This window comes from Xiphophorus couchianus, chromosome 11, assembly GCF_001444195.1.
Source record: "Xiphophorus couchianus chromosome 11, X_couchianus-1.0, whole genome shotgun sequence".
In the NCBI taxonomy this organism is placed as follows: Eukaryota; Metazoa; Chordata; class Actinopteri; order Cyprinodontiformes; family Poeciliidae; genus Xiphophorus; species Xiphophorus couchianus.
In genome coordinates this window covers 9,519,073-9,538,353 of record NC_040238.1, presented here as the reverse complement: position 1 = coordinate 9,538,353, position 19,281 = coordinate 9,519,073, and the positions used below count along the sequence as shown (strand labels likewise).

The 19,281-nt window shown below is 41.4% G+C and overlaps 2 protein-coding genes across 3 annotated transcripts; one reads left to right on the top strand and one right to left on the bottom strand.

The window, feature by feature from the left end:
- Positions 1 to 158: 158 nt before the first annotated feature.
- On the bottom strand, positions 159 to 14,487 carry gemin5 (gem (nuclear organelle) associated protein 5). Of its 2 annotated transcripts, none has more exons than XM_028030792.1 (28): positions 14,185 to 14,487; positions 12,961 to 13,115; positions 12,672 to 12,853; positions 12,046 to 12,197; positions 11,864 to 11,962; positions 11,527 to 11,659; positions 10,913 to 11,078; positions 10,188 to 10,400; positions 9,806 to 9,891; positions 9,504 to 9,586; positions 9,259 to 9,392; positions 9,040 to 9,113; positions 8,040 to 8,221; positions 7,049 to 7,188; positions 6,495 to 6,666; positions 6,226 to 6,417; positions 6,097 to 6,150; positions 5,856 to 5,975; positions 4,450 to 4,545; positions 4,223 to 4,360; positions 3,947 to 4,094; positions 3,133 to 3,252; positions 2,835 to 3,045; positions 2,489 to 2,755; positions 1,987 to 2,149; positions 887 to 1,295; positions 474 to 564; positions 159 to 393 (listed from the first exon to the last, which is right to left on the bottom strand). In XM_028030792.1, the coding sequence occupies exons 1-28, from the start codon at positions 14,324 to 14,326 to the stop codon at positions 232 to 234; spliced, it is 4,284 nt and encodes a 1,427-aa protein (XP_027886593.1). In that variant the 5' UTR covers positions 14,327 to 14,487; the 3' UTR covers positions 159 to 231. The 2 variants fall into 2 exon arrangements, with proteins under 2 accessions (XP_027886593.1, XP_027886592.1); XM_028030791.1 differs by having other exon boundaries at positions 6,097 to 6,153; positions 14,185 to 14,486.
- A 135-nt stretch (positions 14,488 to 14,622) lies between these two features.
- mrpl22 (mitochondrial ribosomal protein L22) lies at positions 14,623 to 18,860 on the top strand. Its single transcript, XM_028030798.1, has 7 exons — positions 14,623 to 14,722; positions 14,807 to 14,849; positions 15,940 to 16,075; positions 16,167 to 16,232; positions 16,547 to 16,624; positions 16,707 to 16,776; positions 18,573 to 18,860. Exons 1-7 carry the CDS (start codon positions 14,698 to 14,700, stop codon positions 18,779 to 18,781), a joined length of 627 nt encoding a protein of 208 aa, XP_027886599.1. The 5' UTR covers positions 14,623 to 14,697; the 3' UTR covers positions 18,782 to 18,860.
- Positions 18,861 to 19,281: the final 421 nt, after the last annotated feature.

Genomic DNA, 19,281 nt, shown 5'->3' with positions numbered 1-19,281 from the left:
TTCAACAAAAATTAAAAATGTTTTAGCTCATTTTGAATGAGGTAAATGCTCTGTGGGTTCAGTCGTTCTGTTTTCTGCTTCCAGGTTTGTTGAGAAAATAAGATTTCATCTTCTGACCAGGTAGAGGACGTTGCGATGTAGTTTCACTCGACTCAGGATCTGTTTCAAAGATTTATTTTATTTCCAAAAAAGCTGTGCGAGTGAGGTGTTTCAGTCTAAAGGAAAACCAGATCACGTCAGGAATCCTCGGGACGCTTTCAGGACAGGCAGACTGGTTCCGTATTTTCGGAGCAGATCTTTGGCCTGTTGTCGAAGGACGTCTGAGATGGAAGACGACTTGTCGAGATGCAAGAGAACAAGGCAACATTCCACCACATCTGGACGAGGAAACATCTGCAAGACAAAAACATCCAAAGGAGTTGTCCATCTCTTGGAATTGTTGGTATCCAGACTCTCCAACCAACTTTAATTACCTTGATTGTGTTGGGAATGTTTTCCAGGGTCTGTTGGAGTTTGGACATCTTTGAGGACAAAGAGAGGAAAGTTTCCTCCTCCTCCTCAGATCTGCAAAAAAGGAGGGAAACATCAGGAAGAAGAGCAACAGAGTCACTTTGGTCTGAAATGTTCCAAAGAATTTGACTTGAAGACAAACATTAAGTAAAACTAAAACCAGCTCCGCCATACAAATCAAGTGTTATTACATCTAGGCTTGGGACTTTTAAAGACAGATTTAACACAGCTGCTGAAATGTACAAATATGAGGCACAGCACAACAAAATGTGAAACCTGATGAGGAAATTTTGTTTAAATTTAGACCTTTTTTATGATACTTTAAGAGCCACTTCTCCAGATAAAGAAAATGGAAATAAGCAAGAACAATCCTGACCGTTGCTCAACGTCTGAGGTTGCTGTCTGAAACGGACTGCCTTCCTGTTGGTTCCCAGATTCCGTCCGTCCATCTTGGACACGGCTGTGCTGCAGAACCATGGTGGACAGTCGCTCCTGGGTCTCCCTCACTGACCTCTGAGTGGCCTGACAGGCGGCGTGAGGCTCTGACAGAAGCACTGATGGCTCAAAGTCCAGTCCCTGAGAGCACCGCTCTTTCAACTCCGCCGCTCCTGCCTCGTCGTTCGGCTCGTCGTTGCTGCAGAAGCCAGGTCCGTTTTGGACCACCGAGTCCCTCCACCAGCACTCATACAGACTGTGGTAACAAACTAACGCCTGCAGGCTGCCAGCTTCAGCTTCAGAGAGGTGGAGTGTTTTGGAATGTTTCCTGGAAAATATTCTGACGTCACCTGTATGACATACCGATTGATTAGTTAATGTCAGGGCTGGGCGATAAATTAATTTTATTCATTAATCTAATTTTTTAAGATTTAATCTTTGGAACATCTGGATTTTTTCCCCCACTAAAGCTTTCCTAAATTCAGAGTGATGTCAACACAATCAAATCTGCCATCTTGCTTGGGAAGCTGCCATATAATATATTTGCACTATAAATTCAGGTATACTACAAGAATAGGGTCATATTACAAGAATACAGTAGAATGACATTAATGTTGAAATAATATTAGGAGAATTAAGTCATTTTACAAAAACTCTCCTCAACCAAAAAAAAAAAAGAAATTATTCAGGCTATTTTTTATTAAATGACTTCTCATATTTAAGAAGTTCTTCTAGTAAAGTTACATTTATTCTGCTAATGACTATATTTTCATAATTAAACACTCTTGTAGCTGGTCCCCAATACTCCATTGCACAACTCTCAGGAGGGATGACTGAAATAAGTCACTTTTGAAAATGGTTTCTGTCATCTTAATAAAAAAAAAATAATAATTAAATCAGATCTGGCCTGAAAACAAATCTAATTTTACTTTTAAGAGAGTACTGTACGGTACTGTATCACCCAGCTCTAATTATTATTAACTAAAATCTCTAGAATAATTTCAAATCAGCTTAAATAAAAGCTTGAAGTAGTACTGATACCTTCAGGGAACAGCAGCCGGCAGAACGCCGCAGAGACCTCAAAGTGTCCAGCGTCTCCGATCCAAGCCGCAGCCTGCCACAGCTCCGTCATCAGCTGCCCGTCGTCGCTCAGCAACCAGCTGAGCAGCGAGCGAGTCAAATGGACCGAGGAGTACAGCAGGACCTGAACATGGACCGAAATGGGTTCGTGTAATGAATTGAAACTTACGATTAATTGTCAATTAAAGGTTTCGTAGGTCAAAATTAGCTTCAATCAACTGAAGCCTTCTTAGACATTATTTCAGTGTTACAGTTTGGCCTCCACCCAGAAGCAGAGCTGGTTGATGTAGGAAAAAAAATGGCAGAGGTAACCAGAACAAGAAAGAGAAGTTTTAGCATTTAGCAACTTCAGATGGCAGTATGTATCTGTTTCAAATATTTGTGTTCTTTTCATTTTTTAATTCAGCAACCCAAGAGGTTCCTGTTTTGTGAATGCTCTCTGTGGGTGATCTTCGGAGCGAACCTGTCTGAGAGGAATGCTGGCGCTTCGTGCCGGAGTCTCCACAGACTTCAGCTCTTCCAGAAGCGCGCTGATGCTCCGATCTCCAGCTGAATTCAGGAAAACGTTAAACTCTTCCTCCCAGATGTCTCTCGCTCTGTCCTGCAGGGTGTTGGAACCGTTCAGGGTCGCCCACCGATGAGTGGAGACGCAGGAAGCCGGGGCGAGGACCCCGGAGTCCGCCAGCGCCGCGGCCAGCAGCTCAGCCACACACAGATGGAGCCTGTGGGCCTGCAGGACACAAACTGCCACATTAAATCCTCTGAATACTTACAGAAAGAAGTGGTTTCAGGATATGACAGACTCTGACCAGCAGGGGGCTCTGCGAGCTCAGAACCTCTTGTGCTCCGACCCAGTCCTGAGCAGCTGCCAGGTCTTTAGCGCATCTCAGAGCCAGCGTTTGGCCCAGAACTTCCTCTCCGGAGATTCTTGCCAGATCAGCCGCCGTCCTCAAAGACGGGGCGTCGTTCTTCCTGGCGATGACTTTGGCTGCGTCAAAACTGCAGCCGGCACCGAGGTAACTGAGCAAAAACGTAGGAGGAGAGAAAATATAAACCCAGAATTCACAATCTGAATTCTGGGTCTAGTCCTGTGGTTCTGCTTCTGACCATTTAGCGGCAGCAGATAAATGTCCGTCTTTCTCCAGCACAGCAGCCCAGCATGTGTAGAGATCCTTCAGCAGAGGCTGGTCTGCGGGGAGCCGGGCTTTCACCAGAGCAATGGCCTCCCTGAGGAACACCAGAGCAGATGCAGGAACAGAACAAAAATCAACAGCATTAAAACTAAAGTTTGTGCCATAAATATTCTGCTTCTCGCTGCTTTTAGAAGGGCATTTATGTCACTTATTTCTAAATTTTATTGATTTATTTGAACTTTTTTGTGTTTGGAACCACTCCTTAGATCCAGTTGCTAAATTACAGTATAGTCAAACCACCTCCATTATTTCAGTTGAAACATCTTCAGCAAAAGAAACTGAGGTGAATTAGCAGTGCTTGCTAACAACTGACTGAGTCATCCAGGACATGTTGCTGTGAAATAGTCTGTTCTGCCCAGATGTTCAGCTGTTGGCATCATGACAATCATGAAACTGTCCTACAACAACTGTCTTCAGTCAGAAGTCACTTCAGATTTGTTCAGAGACTGACTGTTACTGCAGATTCTTTCTGCCCACAACACCTTTTAGACAGGCTTCTTCAGGACGTCAGTTAAATAAAGGAACATGAATTTCCACAATAAACTCGATCTTGTACACCCATTTCTTGTTTTATAAAGTCTTTGAAGCCATATGTTGTGGAATTATCCTACTCTGGAAAAATGACTAAAAATGGATGCCCACGATGAGTGGATGTAAACTTAAATTAAACAGAGCGACAGTAAGTTACACAGACATCCTCGTGTGTATGAACGGTGGGAGACATGAACCTGTAGAGCTTGTTGGACCTCAGCAGGTCCACAGCCTCATACAGCTTGTTGATGGACAGCAGGTGGGACGCCGCCTTCAGAAACTGCTCCTGCAGACACAGCTGCTTGACGAAGGCCTCCACCGTACGGCTCCACACCTCGAAGCCAGCTGCACGAGAAGAAAAGTAAAACCAAACTGTTTTATACTAGAATAAATCTAAAAGTCTCCTGTTCACCACTAGAGGGAGCCCTTGTGTACAGCAATTAAAGCACAGCCTGCTGAGGTGAAGCTGTTACCCATGGGAGCGATGGAGAGCAGGTGGTCGTTGAGCTCTCCTCTCTCTGTGGCAAGCTGCAGCGCCCCCTGCAGGTCTCCGCTCCAGAGCCGCAGATACACCACAGAGTCGTAGTGGCCCGCCTCCATGTGGCTCTTCTCTAAACAACAAGAGAAGAAGAAAAATAGTTCAGGCTTCCACTCTGAACTTCTTAACATCCAGCAGCTGAAGAAGAGAAATCCCACAAACCTTCAGCCTCAAACATGCAGTATAGAGCCTCTCTGTCATGAAAAAGACCCAGGTGGATATAATCTCCTCGGCCAGGGACACAGCCTGCAGGTGGCGCTAAAAACACAAAAACACTTTCATCAACAAGTCTTTGACCATTTTGTATGTAGTAACTTAACAACCATTTTTTGCAAGATAAAGGAACAAAGGTTTAGTGCATAAGTCAAAATATACCATAGAATTGCACAAAAATCCGTGAGAGGTGTACAGAGCCCCGTGCCGGAAGAAAACGGCGAGTGACTGAGGGTCATTGCATGTAACGGAAACCCTGTAAATTCTAGACACTAACAGGTACCATAGAATTGCACAAAAATCCGTGAGGGACAGCGGAGTCCCTGCTCGAAATTCCGTTAAAGAGGTGTATGGAGCCTTGTGCCAGAAGCCCATTAAAATGCTGTCTACATTGTTTTAAACTGTGTGATTGTGAGTGGGAATAAAAATAGCAACAGGTATTTTGCTCCATATAACACAATAGGAGTGTAACAGGTAAACCTTCTATGGATGCAAACTCCACTAAAAACCCACCTGTTTAGGATTGTATTTGAAACGTAATCAATTACAAATTTATTGATGGAACTTGACTTAATGTCGTGTTTTGATTGTTGATTCTATGTTGCTTTGTGTTTCTGTTTGATGTGATGTAAAGCACTTTGAAATGCCTTGCTGCTGAAATGTGCTATACAAATAAAATTTGATTTATTGATTGATAATATGGAACCTCAAATACAGCAATAAATATTCACACCCCTTGAACCTTTCCACATAATGTGTCTTTATGTGACATAGAAACACAAAGTAGTGCAAACTGTGCACCTAACTGCTTTCAGACGTCACCAAATTACTAAACAGAATCGAGTTGTGTGCACCTTAAATCCAGATTTCTATTTGTGAAGTTTGCTGAAATGTAGAGGTGAAACGGCTACAGTTTTCTGGACAATCTTTATAAAGTCTGACCTGCTGATTTTGATTTTGGCAGATATCTGAAAAGTCGCAAAATGCAGCGACAAAATTAGAAACAATGTGGTGATTATTGTTAACTGCTGATTTCCAGACCTCTGTGGAGGGAAACAAACTCAGTTTCTCATTTTAGTATTGGAAGACTGCAGCTCTCTCAAAATGAAGGGAATCATGTCTGATCTATTGCTGCACCACTACTGAAATGTGTTTTCAATGTCATTCGATCCAGCTGCCTTCCATTTGGTTTCATTTGGTCATGAAACCAAATGAATGAAACCAACCAATCGGATGCCTTCAGATATGGAGACAGATCAACAGGTGAGTAGATCCGTTTTGGTTTAGTTTAAGAACTTGTAAATATTTCTCTAGATGGATTAAAGGCATGAATCCTCTGACTTTAAGCTTCTCACCACTGGAGTGTTTGACTGAAGCCAGAGTCAGGCAGTCCTGCAGCAGCTCCTCTTTGGGCCGGTGGTCCATGGATGTGCTGAGAGGCAGCATAGAGCGAGGCTTCTTCTTCTTCATCAAGTCTGGGGAGGAATCACATGAAACATTATGAGGTACAATGGAGGATTGGATTAATAGTTTACTCTCATTTTCACAACCAAGCTGCTCAGTTCTTCATGTTTCAGAAAAGATGAATCCACCCACCTGGTTTGTCTTTCGGTTTTGCAGCAGGAGTGGATTTTCTTGGTACCTCGTTAACTGCTAAGAATAACAAAATTGTTTCATATAAAAATAATTAAAACAAGCTCCTTTTACTGTACTTTGTTCACCTACCAGCTGGAGATTCCAGACTGTTTGATGATCGGACTTCTTCCTCTTCGTCTTCCTCGGACAGACCCTGCTCTGCCTGCTTTCCTTCAGTCGCCGGCTCGCCGTTGATCTTCGGCTCCGCCGGTCCAACAGATCCTGACGCTGTCTTGTTCTTCTTCTTCTGCTTCTTTTCCTGCATCAGGGCCATCTTCTTTCCTGAGATTAAATGCCAGCACGGCGTCACAGAAAGCTGTTTGTGTCGGCACACAGACCTTCTTCATGTCCGTGTCTACCTTTAGGAGGCTTGGTGAACTCCTGCTGGGAAACCTTCCACTCCTGGACTGTGAAGTCTTTCCCTCCAGTCCAGATCACATCTGGATCAGTTGGAGACCAGTCCACACACAGCAGATACCCAGTGTGACCGCGGTAGTTGGAGATGGCCGCTTCCTCCAGGACGTCCCACACCTACATGGAGAGACACCATTAAATATCACCGTCCAACTCAAACAGTTCAACTTGGTAAATGAACTTTAGGAAGATGTTTGTTCAGAGCTAAAGATAAATCTATATGGACGGTTGACTGATGTTTAGCTGCTTATGGTATAGCTAATTGACTTTTGAGAGAAGAGGTAGACTGTATAAGATTTTTTTCTTCCAACTACTCCTTTTTATTCAAAACTTCTGTTTGCAATGTGACATGTTCATTTTAAATGAACAAAATAACCAAATAAATAAATAAAATACAAATATCTCCCTACACTTTCTTCTTCAAACCTGTAAAATACTTAATTCGATATAGTTCAGGATTATATAGAAGTAAAGTACGCAGATACATGTCCAGACCAACCTGAGCCGTGCCGTCGTACGAGGCGGTGACGAGTCGGCCGCTGTGGTGCGGACTCCAGGCCACGCTGGTGATTTTAGCCGTGTGACCACAGAGCCGGCGGTACGGCTCGGTCAGCACCGCCGGGCTCTCCGGAGGATTCTCTGCAGAAAGCGAGTTGATCAAATATACGCTGCCCAAAGCTGGATGAAAGAAATAAACTAAACTTTGATTCCATGTGAAAGAAAACAAAATCTACAAATTAAAACAGATTTAGTTAAATCTGTGCAAAACATAAGACACATAGTTCCAACTCATTGGGCATTCAAGAAAGCAACAAAACGTTTTTTCCCTCTAATTTTCCCCGATACAATGACACCCTGGGAGGAGAGTCATATTTCCAATGTCAAAAAATGAAGATGCTCCAGAACATCAGTTGATTTTCAGCATACATGCAATTATTTCGCCATTTGTGAATGCCCTCTACCTCAGCAGTACCTGGTTGCATTGGCAACACTCTTCAGTGTGAATGTTATTGTGTAAAGATAAAAGGTCTCAGTATCAGTGAGATGTTTCAAATGAAGTCAGAGGGAGACGTTGTAAGAAGCTACTCAGGTGGAATATTTTAAACAATGTGGGGGGAGACAGCTGCTGTTTATTCAGGATTTCAATGGATAACAGGAAGGCTGAAAAGTTGTGAAGATTTTTGGAAATGTCAAAGTTAAGGTAAAGATCTACATTCTCTGAATACACATAGAATCTGTCAGTCACTTACTGCTAATCCGACATAATAAGGCAGTTTAAAATGTCAACTCAAACTAGTTCCTTTTTAAAAAAAATAAAGGAATAATAAACACAACAGTCTATAAAAAAGGTCTGGAATAATAATAATAGTTTTTATAGCTACAAATTCTTAAAGAGAAACTATAACTGCATGAGGTCAGGATCAAGAAGAAATACCAAAAACGAATGGAGGAAAAAACATTTCTGAAAACAACAAGAAGATGCTTCCAACCAATGACAGAGCGGAGGTCGTGGACGTAGACGACAGCGTTGCTGGAGCCTGAGGCCAGCAGACAGTGGAGCTCCGGTGCAGTGCCATGGCCGTGGTGCCATCGCAGCGTGTTGATGATCTTGTGGTGCTGCTGGATGCTGCACAGCAGCAACAGACTGGGAGCCTGATACACATCAATGCTCCTGCAGGGGAAACAAAACGCTCAGATGTTCAGAAGGTGTGAAGATATGAGTCACCCGATTCATCACAATATCATATCGATTTACTTAGACAACGATACAATGTTTGCTGATATGTCTGTCATGTTACAATTTAATTCACAAAACTGCAATCAATATGTCATATGCCCTCTTAACATCTATTTCAACTCTAAACATAACTATAATATGACGACTATTTTCTTACTAAGCTCTTACAGGCATTGTAGTAAAAAGTTAAAAATGTCAAAATAAGGAAATATCTTAAACTTGATGATACAGATTGATATTAACATTTTGCATCAGCGTAATTGGATCATTGATCATTTAACCGATATAAATCAATGCATTGCTACTCCTCTAGTTTATAATGGATTCATTTAGAAGAAATACTTTGTGATCCTAACAATGCAACTCCAGAAGGAGTTGTGTCCCTTCTCTAGTTAAAACAACTTACAATTATTTATTGAAAACTAATTCTATTAAGGAAACGGAAACTATACCACCGCCTCTTTTTTTAAAACCTTTTCTGGCTCAGGCAAAAATATCCTGAACTAAAGTTGTATCAGTGAAGTCATTTTGTTGAGACTAGTAACATACAACAAAAAAAAAATCTAAAAAAAATGTAAATACATAAATATTAAAAATAAAAGATCTCAATGACCCTTCAGTATCCTCCGATGACTGAATTTACTGGTCCTGTTTTTGAACTTTAAGTGAACGCAGAAATAAATACGAAGTCTCAACAGCTCAAACAGAACTAATCTCCTCATTCTGTGGGTAAACAGATTTGAGTAATTCACCCATCCTCGTTGCCGATGGCGACAACCTTCCCATCCGGCTTCCAGCTGAGGTCCGTGTGTGGAGACAACTTGTGCTGTTTGAAAGCAGGGGAGGTTCAGTAGAAACAAGACAGAACAGGGTTTTTTTTTAAAACATTCAGCTAAAAACAAAATCAGAAATGACTTAAGATTTTAGTTTTGCCATCCTGATGACACACACACCCCACACACACACCCCACCTGGATGTTGTTGGTGTCTCTGATGAGCTTGTCGATGTCCGACGCCTCTCCGTTCAGCCTCGCTGGGTCGTGCTGCAGGATGACGCCCTCGCCGGCGCAGCTGTACAGACTGTCGCTCTGCTTTCCTTCTGCACCTAAATGTCACACAGACATGTCTCACAGACCAGCTGCACTTTGGGAATCAGCAGCAAAATTTCCAGGTTAAAGTTTTCTTGATTTTGATTTCAGAGTTAGCAGGGACTCACCAAACGACAGCGGGGGCACTGGGGGCCCCCAGGACAATGTGTACACAGTCTTCTTGTGATAGGAGCTCGATATCTGAGGAGGCCTGCAGGAGAACAAACAGCCAATCAGAGAAAGAGAGGATGGTGACGCTGCAGGAAAATAAGCCAAAGGGTTTTGAAGGTGAAAGACACTTTTTCAGTCTTTTGTTATGAATGGATACAAAAACACATGAAATTACCTTCATGAACCAGCGGTCAAAAGCAATCAGGAGAAGGAGGAAGTTTGGAGTGAGTATTACAAATCCTGCCATAGAGGATCTTACTTGTTGGAGAAGACGTCGTAGATCCCAACTTTTCCATCATCGGTTCCAAAAGCCAAGGATCCCTCTTTTTTTGGGTGCCACGCCAGCTGCAATTAAAGCAAAAAGTAATTCATGTTTTTCATCTCTAGAACCTTTACTGTAAGGAAGTAGTTTTAAAAAGTTCACCTGTCTGCTAAAAAGAGGCAACGTTTTTTAAAAATATATTTTCAAACTGTTTCGATCCCTAATGTGACCCATGTCCTTCACAGCACAAGTTCAAGGGTAACCACATCCTCATGAGTCATGATGATGTTTCACTGAGGGTACAGTTTTACTGTGGTCTCGTGTTTTTGAACCACACTGAGTGTTGGAAAATTGTAAGATACCCACAGCTAAGTCTTACCGCTGTGACCTTGGACTTGATGCCCTGCCAGAACGATCTGACGTCGTACTGGTTCTGGGTGCTCAGCGTATTCCACACTCGGATCAGGTTGTCCCCGACGCCAAGCGCCAGACAGCCGACGCCCACCGGGGAGAAGGTCAGGGTGTAGATGTGGCCCCCCAGGGTGGGCAGGGTCCAACAGCAGCTCAGAGAGTCCAGGTCCCAGCATTTAATCTGAACCAGTGGCAAAAAAAGAGAACAACTTAATCCTCTTCAACCCACCTAATCTGTCTGGGGTTGCTGCAGTGTAAAGAAGCACAAAATCCCAGAAGCACAAACAAACATGGATTTTATGATGCATTAACAAAAGAGCATTAGTTCCATTTAAATTTCTAATGCGACATAACTTTTGTCATAAAAGTCTTACTTTTAACAAACAGTTTCTCAAAACGCCTTTGGCTGGAGAAAAAGAACTTTTAAAATTTTCAGTTTTTTTATTCACATTAAGAGCTGAATATTTGTTCCTTTTCAAGTGGATTAATTAAAAGTACTTTCCCCATTTTTTTTTCTTTTGAAATGTCTTTTACAATTTTTTATTTCTAGAACAATTTGTAGAAGTTTAAAAACTCTTAGAGACAACTCTTTTTTCCCCAGAGACCTCACCATGCAAAGATCAAGCAAAACAAAAGTAGGTCATTTAAAAGTAAAACTTTAGTTATCTTTTGGGGTGGAAGCCAGGCACACACCTCTCTATCCATGGATGTGCTGATGAGAATCTCTCGGCCGTCCTGCAGCTGAACCGAACTCATGTTGAAGACGATCCGGCTGTGGTTCTGACCCTCAGACGACGTTCCAAACAGGCTCCACTTCTGCTTCCCATTCTTGGCCAAATCCCACATTGCCAACTCACCACTGGAGTGGTAGGAACAGTTGAATGTCAGGTTGAGCGCGTTAGCAGGAAATAATTCAACAATATAAACACCGTCTTACGTTTGTTAGCAATATAAATAAAATATTTATAAAATTTACTACATTTATGACTTTGTTTCTTTGTACAATTTCAGTTTTCTGGCACACAATTTGTATTCAAAGAGTCCTGCTTTATAATGCCGGCCACTAATAGGGTTTCCAGAGTATTTGGAACAAAGATAGGGCTCCAACAAGTTCAACTCTTAGTTTTCTTGATCAGAGCACATGGTCCTAGTCAAAGTGTTACTTCTGAAAATAATTCTTTAATATAGTTTTAATTAAAAGATTCATTTTATTTTTATTTCTGCTACTAATTCCTGAGGATTAATAACACTCATCTTAATCTAAACATTTATGCGTGTCCCAACTCCCCCATAGGAAAACCCTGGACCTGAAGCAGCTGGAAACGAGCTGCGTCGCTCGTCCCTTTGGCCAGTGGACGTTGAGCCAGATCCTCTCTTTCACCCCGGGGTCGACAGCAGAGCCTCTTCTCTTCAGAAATGGCAGCTTCAACGTCATCACGCCTGTCAGGAGAGAAAACATGAAGGAATTTAGGGTTTAAATTCACTGCAGAGAGGAGCTGGAAATGAAAGAAAATGTGATTTCATCCTAAAATGTCTAAACTTCCTCATTGATATTATTGGCATACAAGAAATAAACTCAAAACTAAATACTGAATTAAAGAAAAGTTTGAAGCATTTTCATCTTTCAGAAACCTCATCCCTCACCTTTTCCCTTAGCAGTGCTCCAGATCCTCACCGTCTGGTCTTTGCTTCCAGAAGCCAGGAAGCAGCCTGATTCTTCCCCAGCTGAAACTCCATTTGTTGCTGAAACATAGTAAACGTGAGACTTAAATTAAAAACAAAACAGCAGCGCTTTTGACGTTTTTTGGCTGGCAGGACAAAGTTACCATCATGGTCCTCAGCTCTGGTGTAGAGTGTGTCCTCCCCGATCAGCGGAGACCACGCCAGCGAGTGGATCTCGTTGTCATGTCCTCGGAGGCGTTGCATCACCTCGCCTTTTTTACTAATGTCAATCAGCACGATCATCCCGTCTTTGTACCTGCAGCAGTTTAGTTGTCGTTATTGTAACATAAGTTCCACTGGACCATTGATTTTTGTTAAAAGTGACCCTTTATGTTTCCTTTTACAAAACATCTTCATTACATTTTTCACATAAAATTGTTCTTAGATAATGAGATTTTGATCCATTTCATGTTCCTTTCAGCTGTTTTAGGGCCTCTTGCCGCTTTAAATCCAAATAAGCCCTAGCTTTTTTATCTGCTAGGCCTGATAAATTTTGCTGGACGCTAAGTAACGGGGCTGAGGCTACTAGTTGAGGGGCTGCTAGGTAACAGAGAGGTGTCTGTTGATTGTGACTCAATATTCGGGAGGTTTTTGAAAAGCCTCATTTTGTAACATGGAAAGGAACATGGATCAAACTCACACTTTAGTTTGGATTTTAAACTCTGTAACCCCTTATAAAGCCACCATCCTGAAGTCTAAACTGAGAGGTGATGTATAATGATCTACCAACCCAACAGCCACAGACTTCCAGCTGTGAGGAGAGCAGGTGAGGCAGAAGATGGTCCTCGGCTCAGGGAAGAAGCTGGCCGTGTCGCCAGTGTGGAACCAGTGGCAGACCACCACTCCCTTCTCGTCACCCGACACCACCAGGTTTTTATCCGCAGGGGACCAGTGCACCGCTGAGATGGGGCTCTGCAACACACAATCCAGTATTTAGCAGAAAACTATGCCCAAGAATATCTAAAGGTTGCAGGTGAGGCAGCGGCCAGCAGAGGGCAATAGAATCATACTAAGCTAACCTGATGAGGTGCATTTTTCCTGATCAAAGTTTTGTTATTAGAGTCCCAGAAGCGCACACTGCCATCAGTGGAGGAGCTGACACAAATGTGACTCTGCTCAGGGTGCTGGCAGAATGAAAAGCCAGACACCAAGTCCCTGTGGCCCACGAGTTCACCTGCAAAACACACACAAAGCATTTCATTCATTAATGAGCCTTTGGTCTCTAGTTTTCAACCATTCAGAAACGACTGGAACTCTCCCACTCTGTAGGATAATGCAGGTTTTTCTAGGCCAGAAATCCTCCCCCTGAACTCTGATATGAAACTGGTTTCTAATTTCAAAACAACAAGAAAAAAAATACCCTTGTTTATGAAAATGTTTTTTTTGGAGTCAAAACAAGGATTTTTATAAACATTTTCAAAACAGGAAAAAGTGAGAAATAGAATAATTAAAACTGCTCCTGGAAACTGATTTCTGAAAACTGGTTCCAAGAAATTCTGTTAAAGTCCAAATGAGGTTGATCAGTCAATGGGGACAATAGAATGGCTCAAGAAACGTTCATGAACTCAAAGTCAAAAAAGTCCTGGTAAAAAGTTCCTGTGGTAGAGACAACTACCACTCAAAGAAGAGGCACTGAAAGAAAATACACACTGGTCCTGGAAAAGCTTCCTATAGTCAAAAACAGCCAGTGGGTATAAAAGATTGAATTATAAGAAAAAATGTCCTGCAGAAGACAAAAAAAATAAGGGGACTGAATAATTGCCCCATTAAAAACGATCTGGTTTTTGTAAATGGTTCCAGTGGGTCAGGGTGTCCCGCTGCAGATCTCCAGCCCTGGTGTCCGGCCAGTTTTAACTGAGTCTCTGCTCCAACACAGCTGCTCAGACGTCATGATTAATAAATAAAATAATAAATGTTCTACAGAGGCCTGCTGATGAGCCATCATTTGATTCAGGTGTAATGAATTAGGTATAAAACTAAAACATGCCGGATACCACGAGATCTGACAGTGGACAGAACTGCTCTAGACTAAATAACAGCTGCAGAGAGATGCAAAAAGATGCTTAAAAGTAAAAGCACCCAAAACAGATAACAGAATTCCAAGCAACTTAAAAAAACAGTCATTAAAGTTACCACAAGGAGAAAGATACTGTGGAAAAAGTTCAAAGCAGATTTTGAACCAATTCTCCCACAGAACTAATCACTAAGCCTCGTGATTTGTGGAGTTGTGAGAACAGACTCACCTGTAACCCTGCATGAAGCAGCAGAAACCTCAATCAGGTAGATTACGCTTTTGGCTCCGACTCCCAGCAAACCGCTGCTGCTGACATCACTGCAGCGCGAGCTGTACCAGTTAGGAGAGGCGGGAAGAGACCTCTCACGCATGGCGCCTCAGACACTTTAGATAACCGTTAAATTTATTTCATAATTTTAAGTTTTAATAAACCAAAATAAAAACTCCTCACATGCTGCCTGGAGGGTTCCAGTCGCAACGTCAAAAAGCAGCGTGTTGTCGCAAAAACCCTGTCTCGAGTACGGAATCCTAATAGGGTCAAACCGCACGGAGTTTGCCGTTTCTAAAACCCGGATTTACAGGTTGTAAGTAGTTTGTGTTGCCATGTCAGGTGACCAAAAACAGAATTATACATTTATACGTCAATTTCTACATGTAATTGTAATAATAACAATATTAAACACCAAATAGATAAACGCTGCTACCGTAAAGATGCTGTTGTGACGTCGTGAAGTAATCCAATATGGCGGTGGCAATGTCAGGTCGTGGTAAGTGAACCTTATTTATTTGTAAAAACTGCAATTTTTTTGCTTAATGTGTATTTTTTTTCAAATCTTGATGTTTTTGTTCAGGTGTCGCCTTCATTAGGAACATAGCTGGGTCGCTACACTTGAGGTAAGGGCATCATATATCTGTTAGCCGTGAAGCTGCTGAACAGTTTTAATACTAAATCATTTTGTGATAATCCTTTATAGCATGTAACATTTGTATTTTGATCACTTCTTTAAATCGTATTTAAAAAAACAAGCACATGATACAGTACATGGCTATTTCACACACTATGTACTACGGCTATGCAATAGTACATAGTGTGTGTACATAAGCTGCCATAGCTATTGATTGTAGAGCTGCGACAATCAATAGCTCTACTATTGATTGTCGCAGCAATCTTTGATCAGCTTTGGTTTAAAATGCAAAATACTGAAGCTGGCCAAAACCAGAACCAGACAATTTGCTTTTACAGAATCTTTATTGCATAAATTGCAACTTGTGAAACCTTTACTCCGTTTGTAAAAACACACTAAACTGCAATGTAAGACATAAGTATTACTTTAGATGGAATAGATGATTAAAAACTGCTGTTCTAATAGGTTTCATTTATATTCATATCATTCATATTTTTCACATGTCATGATTGGTGAAATTATTTAAAGTATTTAAGATCGGTGGATTATTCTACTCCAAATAAATGTTGAGATCTGAAATTTTCTGGGTTAAATGTTCTCTTTTGTATCTGTCTTTTAAGACTATTTTGATTACATGGATTAAAACAGTTCTGACTAGAGTAAGAAGTTTGGTTTTTAAGCAGGGTATCATTTAGGCTTTCTTTAATGCAGCTGAGTAAATATTCTGTGAGCTTTTCTTTGGGAATCTTCACAAATTGTTGAAAAGCTAGTAATACAACTATTGATTACCATTTCAACTGACAACTTGTCAATTAAACTAATAGTTTGTCAGCTATTTAGTTGCTCAAAGTGTAGAATAATTGTAAATGTTAAAAGTTTTAACATTTTATTCTGTCATAATTTAAAATAAATTGACAGGACATAATTTCTGTCATAATTTGTTGCGTTTATATTGTCAAAGCTTCCCACTGTCTTAATAATTTCCGAAAGTTGCAGCTTATCATGCTTTTTGCAATTCACAAGGTAAATTCTGCCTCCACTAAATTTTTCTGTTCCCTCTTTTATCGCCATGGTTACAGGTTGCAGGTTCTTGGTGGCGCATCGCAGCAGCTCTCATGTCTCCACACGAGCATTTCATTAGATGACAAACACTGGGAGAAGAACAACCGGAAAGTATATCCTCCTCAGCTGCCGGAGGAGCCTCGCAGACCTGCAGTGAGTCTCTTCACTGGTTAAAATGCATCCGTGAATGAGCAGAACACCTGGTGTTACTGTAACATTTTTCTAACATGATGTTTGTCTGCAGGAAGTTTATCACAGCAGGAGGCAAATAAAGTACAGCAAAGACAAGATGTGGTATTTGGCCAAGATGGTGAGACTCGCAGCAGAAACCTTGGATAAAACCTCAGAAAAAGTTGGAACATTATTTTGTAAAGGCATCAAAATGTAATTCCATGTTGTAAATATAGACAAATGAAGAGTTTGATGTCAGCAGCACAAAAAACTTAGGAGTCTGTTTTGTCAAATTGTTTGGGGTCTGAGGTTTTCCAGACTAGTCTGCCCACATTTGAACAATCTTCACTTTATCTTTTAATAGTAGCCTTAATTTATAGCCTTAATGCTTAGATACTGCAACCTCAAATTAAATAGAAAGATTAATTTCAATCTGAGTTGTGCTCCTTACAGATCAAGGGGATGAGCATCGACGAGGCTATCGCTCAGCTAGAATTCAACGACAAGAAAGGAGCAAAGGTCATGAGAGAGGTTTGTGGTTGCGTCTGATTGAATTTTGGCAAGAAAAAAAATGTCTGCATGAGTTTTGAGAGTTGCTCTTTGCTTGTTTCAGGTTCTTCTTGAAGCTCAAGAGATGGCGGTCAAGAATCACAACGTGGAGTATAAATCCAACCTCTACGTAGGTGAGTATCTGCAACCACAGCAAAATACACATTTAAATATACAACCAAAAACCAACAGAAGTTAATGTCCAGTTCAGATGTAGTTTGGTCACATGCAGAGCAGGGAAGGGAATAACAGGAGGTGGCATTTCTGAAGCAAAATTGGTGCTTAACTGTTTTCGTAAACGACACATAAAACCGAGATTTCCTGAAAAATATTTCACAAAACAGAATTTTAAAAGATCAGAATAGAACATTGTAGCTGCTACACAGTCTTAAATCTAAAACCGTGTTCAGTTGCTCTATCCAAGGTTTGTCTAATTAAAATTTTAAACTTTGTAAGTATGTAGAAGTTTAACTAGTGACATGCAGTGATATTCAAGACTAGTGAGGCATTGACTGCTTTGGAGTGAGATGTACATTTTTATGAAACCTGGGTCAGTTTTATTTTCTTTGTCTTCAGTCTTCAATGCACAGAAGAAGAGTATACAACATCCCTCCATCCCTCTGTTAGCTATTGTGCCTTTAGGACTCAGCACTGCCCCTTCTCAGATCCACATGGTACTTTCAACCTCATCCTGTGCGTTCTTAGTGCAAATTTTTTCCAATCAAAAAGATTAAGGCAAATGCAACCAAATCTGCCTTTTCTGCTCATATGCAACCCATATTCCACTTTTCCACACAGTCTGAACGCCCCAATTCAGATTTTTTTTTCACCCAAGAAATCTAATTTGTCCCACTTCCTTATGTTGAACCAGGTTGTATATTAATCTGATTGTTTTCAAAGTGTCTGCAATCTAAACGATTGTTGCATTTTTTTTTTTACTTTTATGACAATAACGTGAGACATGCATCATCATTCGGCACCAGAAGAAGTCAGATTCAGTAAATCTGGCCTGAAAACTACAATTATGAACTTATGAAAAAAGTCTGTGTAACAGAAGTGCGTCATATCAGAGTCCCACAACTCCTGGCTCTGACTACGCATCCAAACAAACTTCTCTACAAAATATCATTATTAGTTGTGGTTTTACATATATATGTCTTTGGGTCATATGTACAGAGCTTTGGGTCATGACCGAAAGAACGAGATCGCGGATACAAGTGGCCGAAATGGGTTTTCTCCGTAGGGTGTCTGGGCTCTCCCTCAGAGATAGGGGGAGAAGCTCAGTGATCCAGGAGGGACTCAGAGTAGAGCCGCTGCTCCTTCACATCCAGAGGAGCCAGTTGAGGTGGCTCGGACATCTGGTCATGATGCCTCCTGGACACCTCCCTGGTGAGGTGTTCCGGGCACGTACCACCAGGAGGAGGCCCCGGGGAAGACCCAGGACACGCTGGAGGGACTATGTCTCTCTGCTGGCCTGGGAACGCCTTGGGATTCCCCTGGAGGAGCTGGAACAAGTGGCTGGGGAGAGAGAAGTCTGGGCCTTCCTTCTGAAGCTGCTACCCCAGCGACCCGACCCCGGATAAAGCGGAAGAATATGGATGGATGGATATATACAGTACAGACCAAAAGTTTGGACACACAGTTGTGTCCAAACTTTTGGTCTGTACTGTATAGAAGTAATTTCTAGCAGTTATGAAGCTGCAAAATGAAATATAACATTTCTAAACAGTGGCAGCCTCTTCTACAGATAAAAATACATATTTACCCCCCCTCTCACTCTTTGTAAGCCAATGCTGTTTGAGTTTGCAAATTTGTTTGCAAACAAATAAGCTGTGGTGTATTTTTAGATTGTTTTTAATTCAGAGCTACTTTGGAAAATGGAAAATCATTCCATATCTCTTCTCTGGTCGTTTCTTCTTCTTCCCTTCAGCCGAGTCATTCTCCGGCAAAGGGCAGTACCTGAAGAGGATCCGTTACCATGGCAGAGGCATGTTCGGCATCATGGACAAGGTTTACTGTCACTACTTCGTCAAGCTGGTGGAGGGTGTGCCACCCAAACCGGAGGAGAGGACGGGCTTTGATCAAGCTAAAGAGTACGTCCAAGGCCTCAAGAACCGGACCATCATCCACAGCCTGTAGATCACAGATCACCCAGCCTTCATCTGTTGTTTGTGTGTCATTTTATAATTGTAAATAAATAAAAAATAAATAAAATGTGCTTTGTGCTTTTTATTTTTGAGGTTTTCATGAAGCACTGCGGTTTCTTTTCTAAAATGAGACTAGAAAAAAATCGGAGGAATTCTTTCCTCACTAGTTCTGATCGTTCAACCTGTACTGGAAGCAGCTTTAATGTGTAGCTATTAGACATAATGAAGCAATAATGGTTCTTGGATCCTGTATGGAAATGCTCATTAGCAATGCCTTCAGTCAACACCACAGGGTTTCTACACAGCCTGGGAAATATGGGATTTAATTTAGGTTGTGTCCTGGTCTGAATAAATCCTAAAAAAGTTTTAAAAAACATGGAGTATAAACACCTGTACATTGTTCAGAGGAACATGTGAAACATCTTGTACTTCACAAGGACAAGTGGAGAACATCTGAGAAGTTCGAACAAGCAGAAAAAAAATACACAAAAT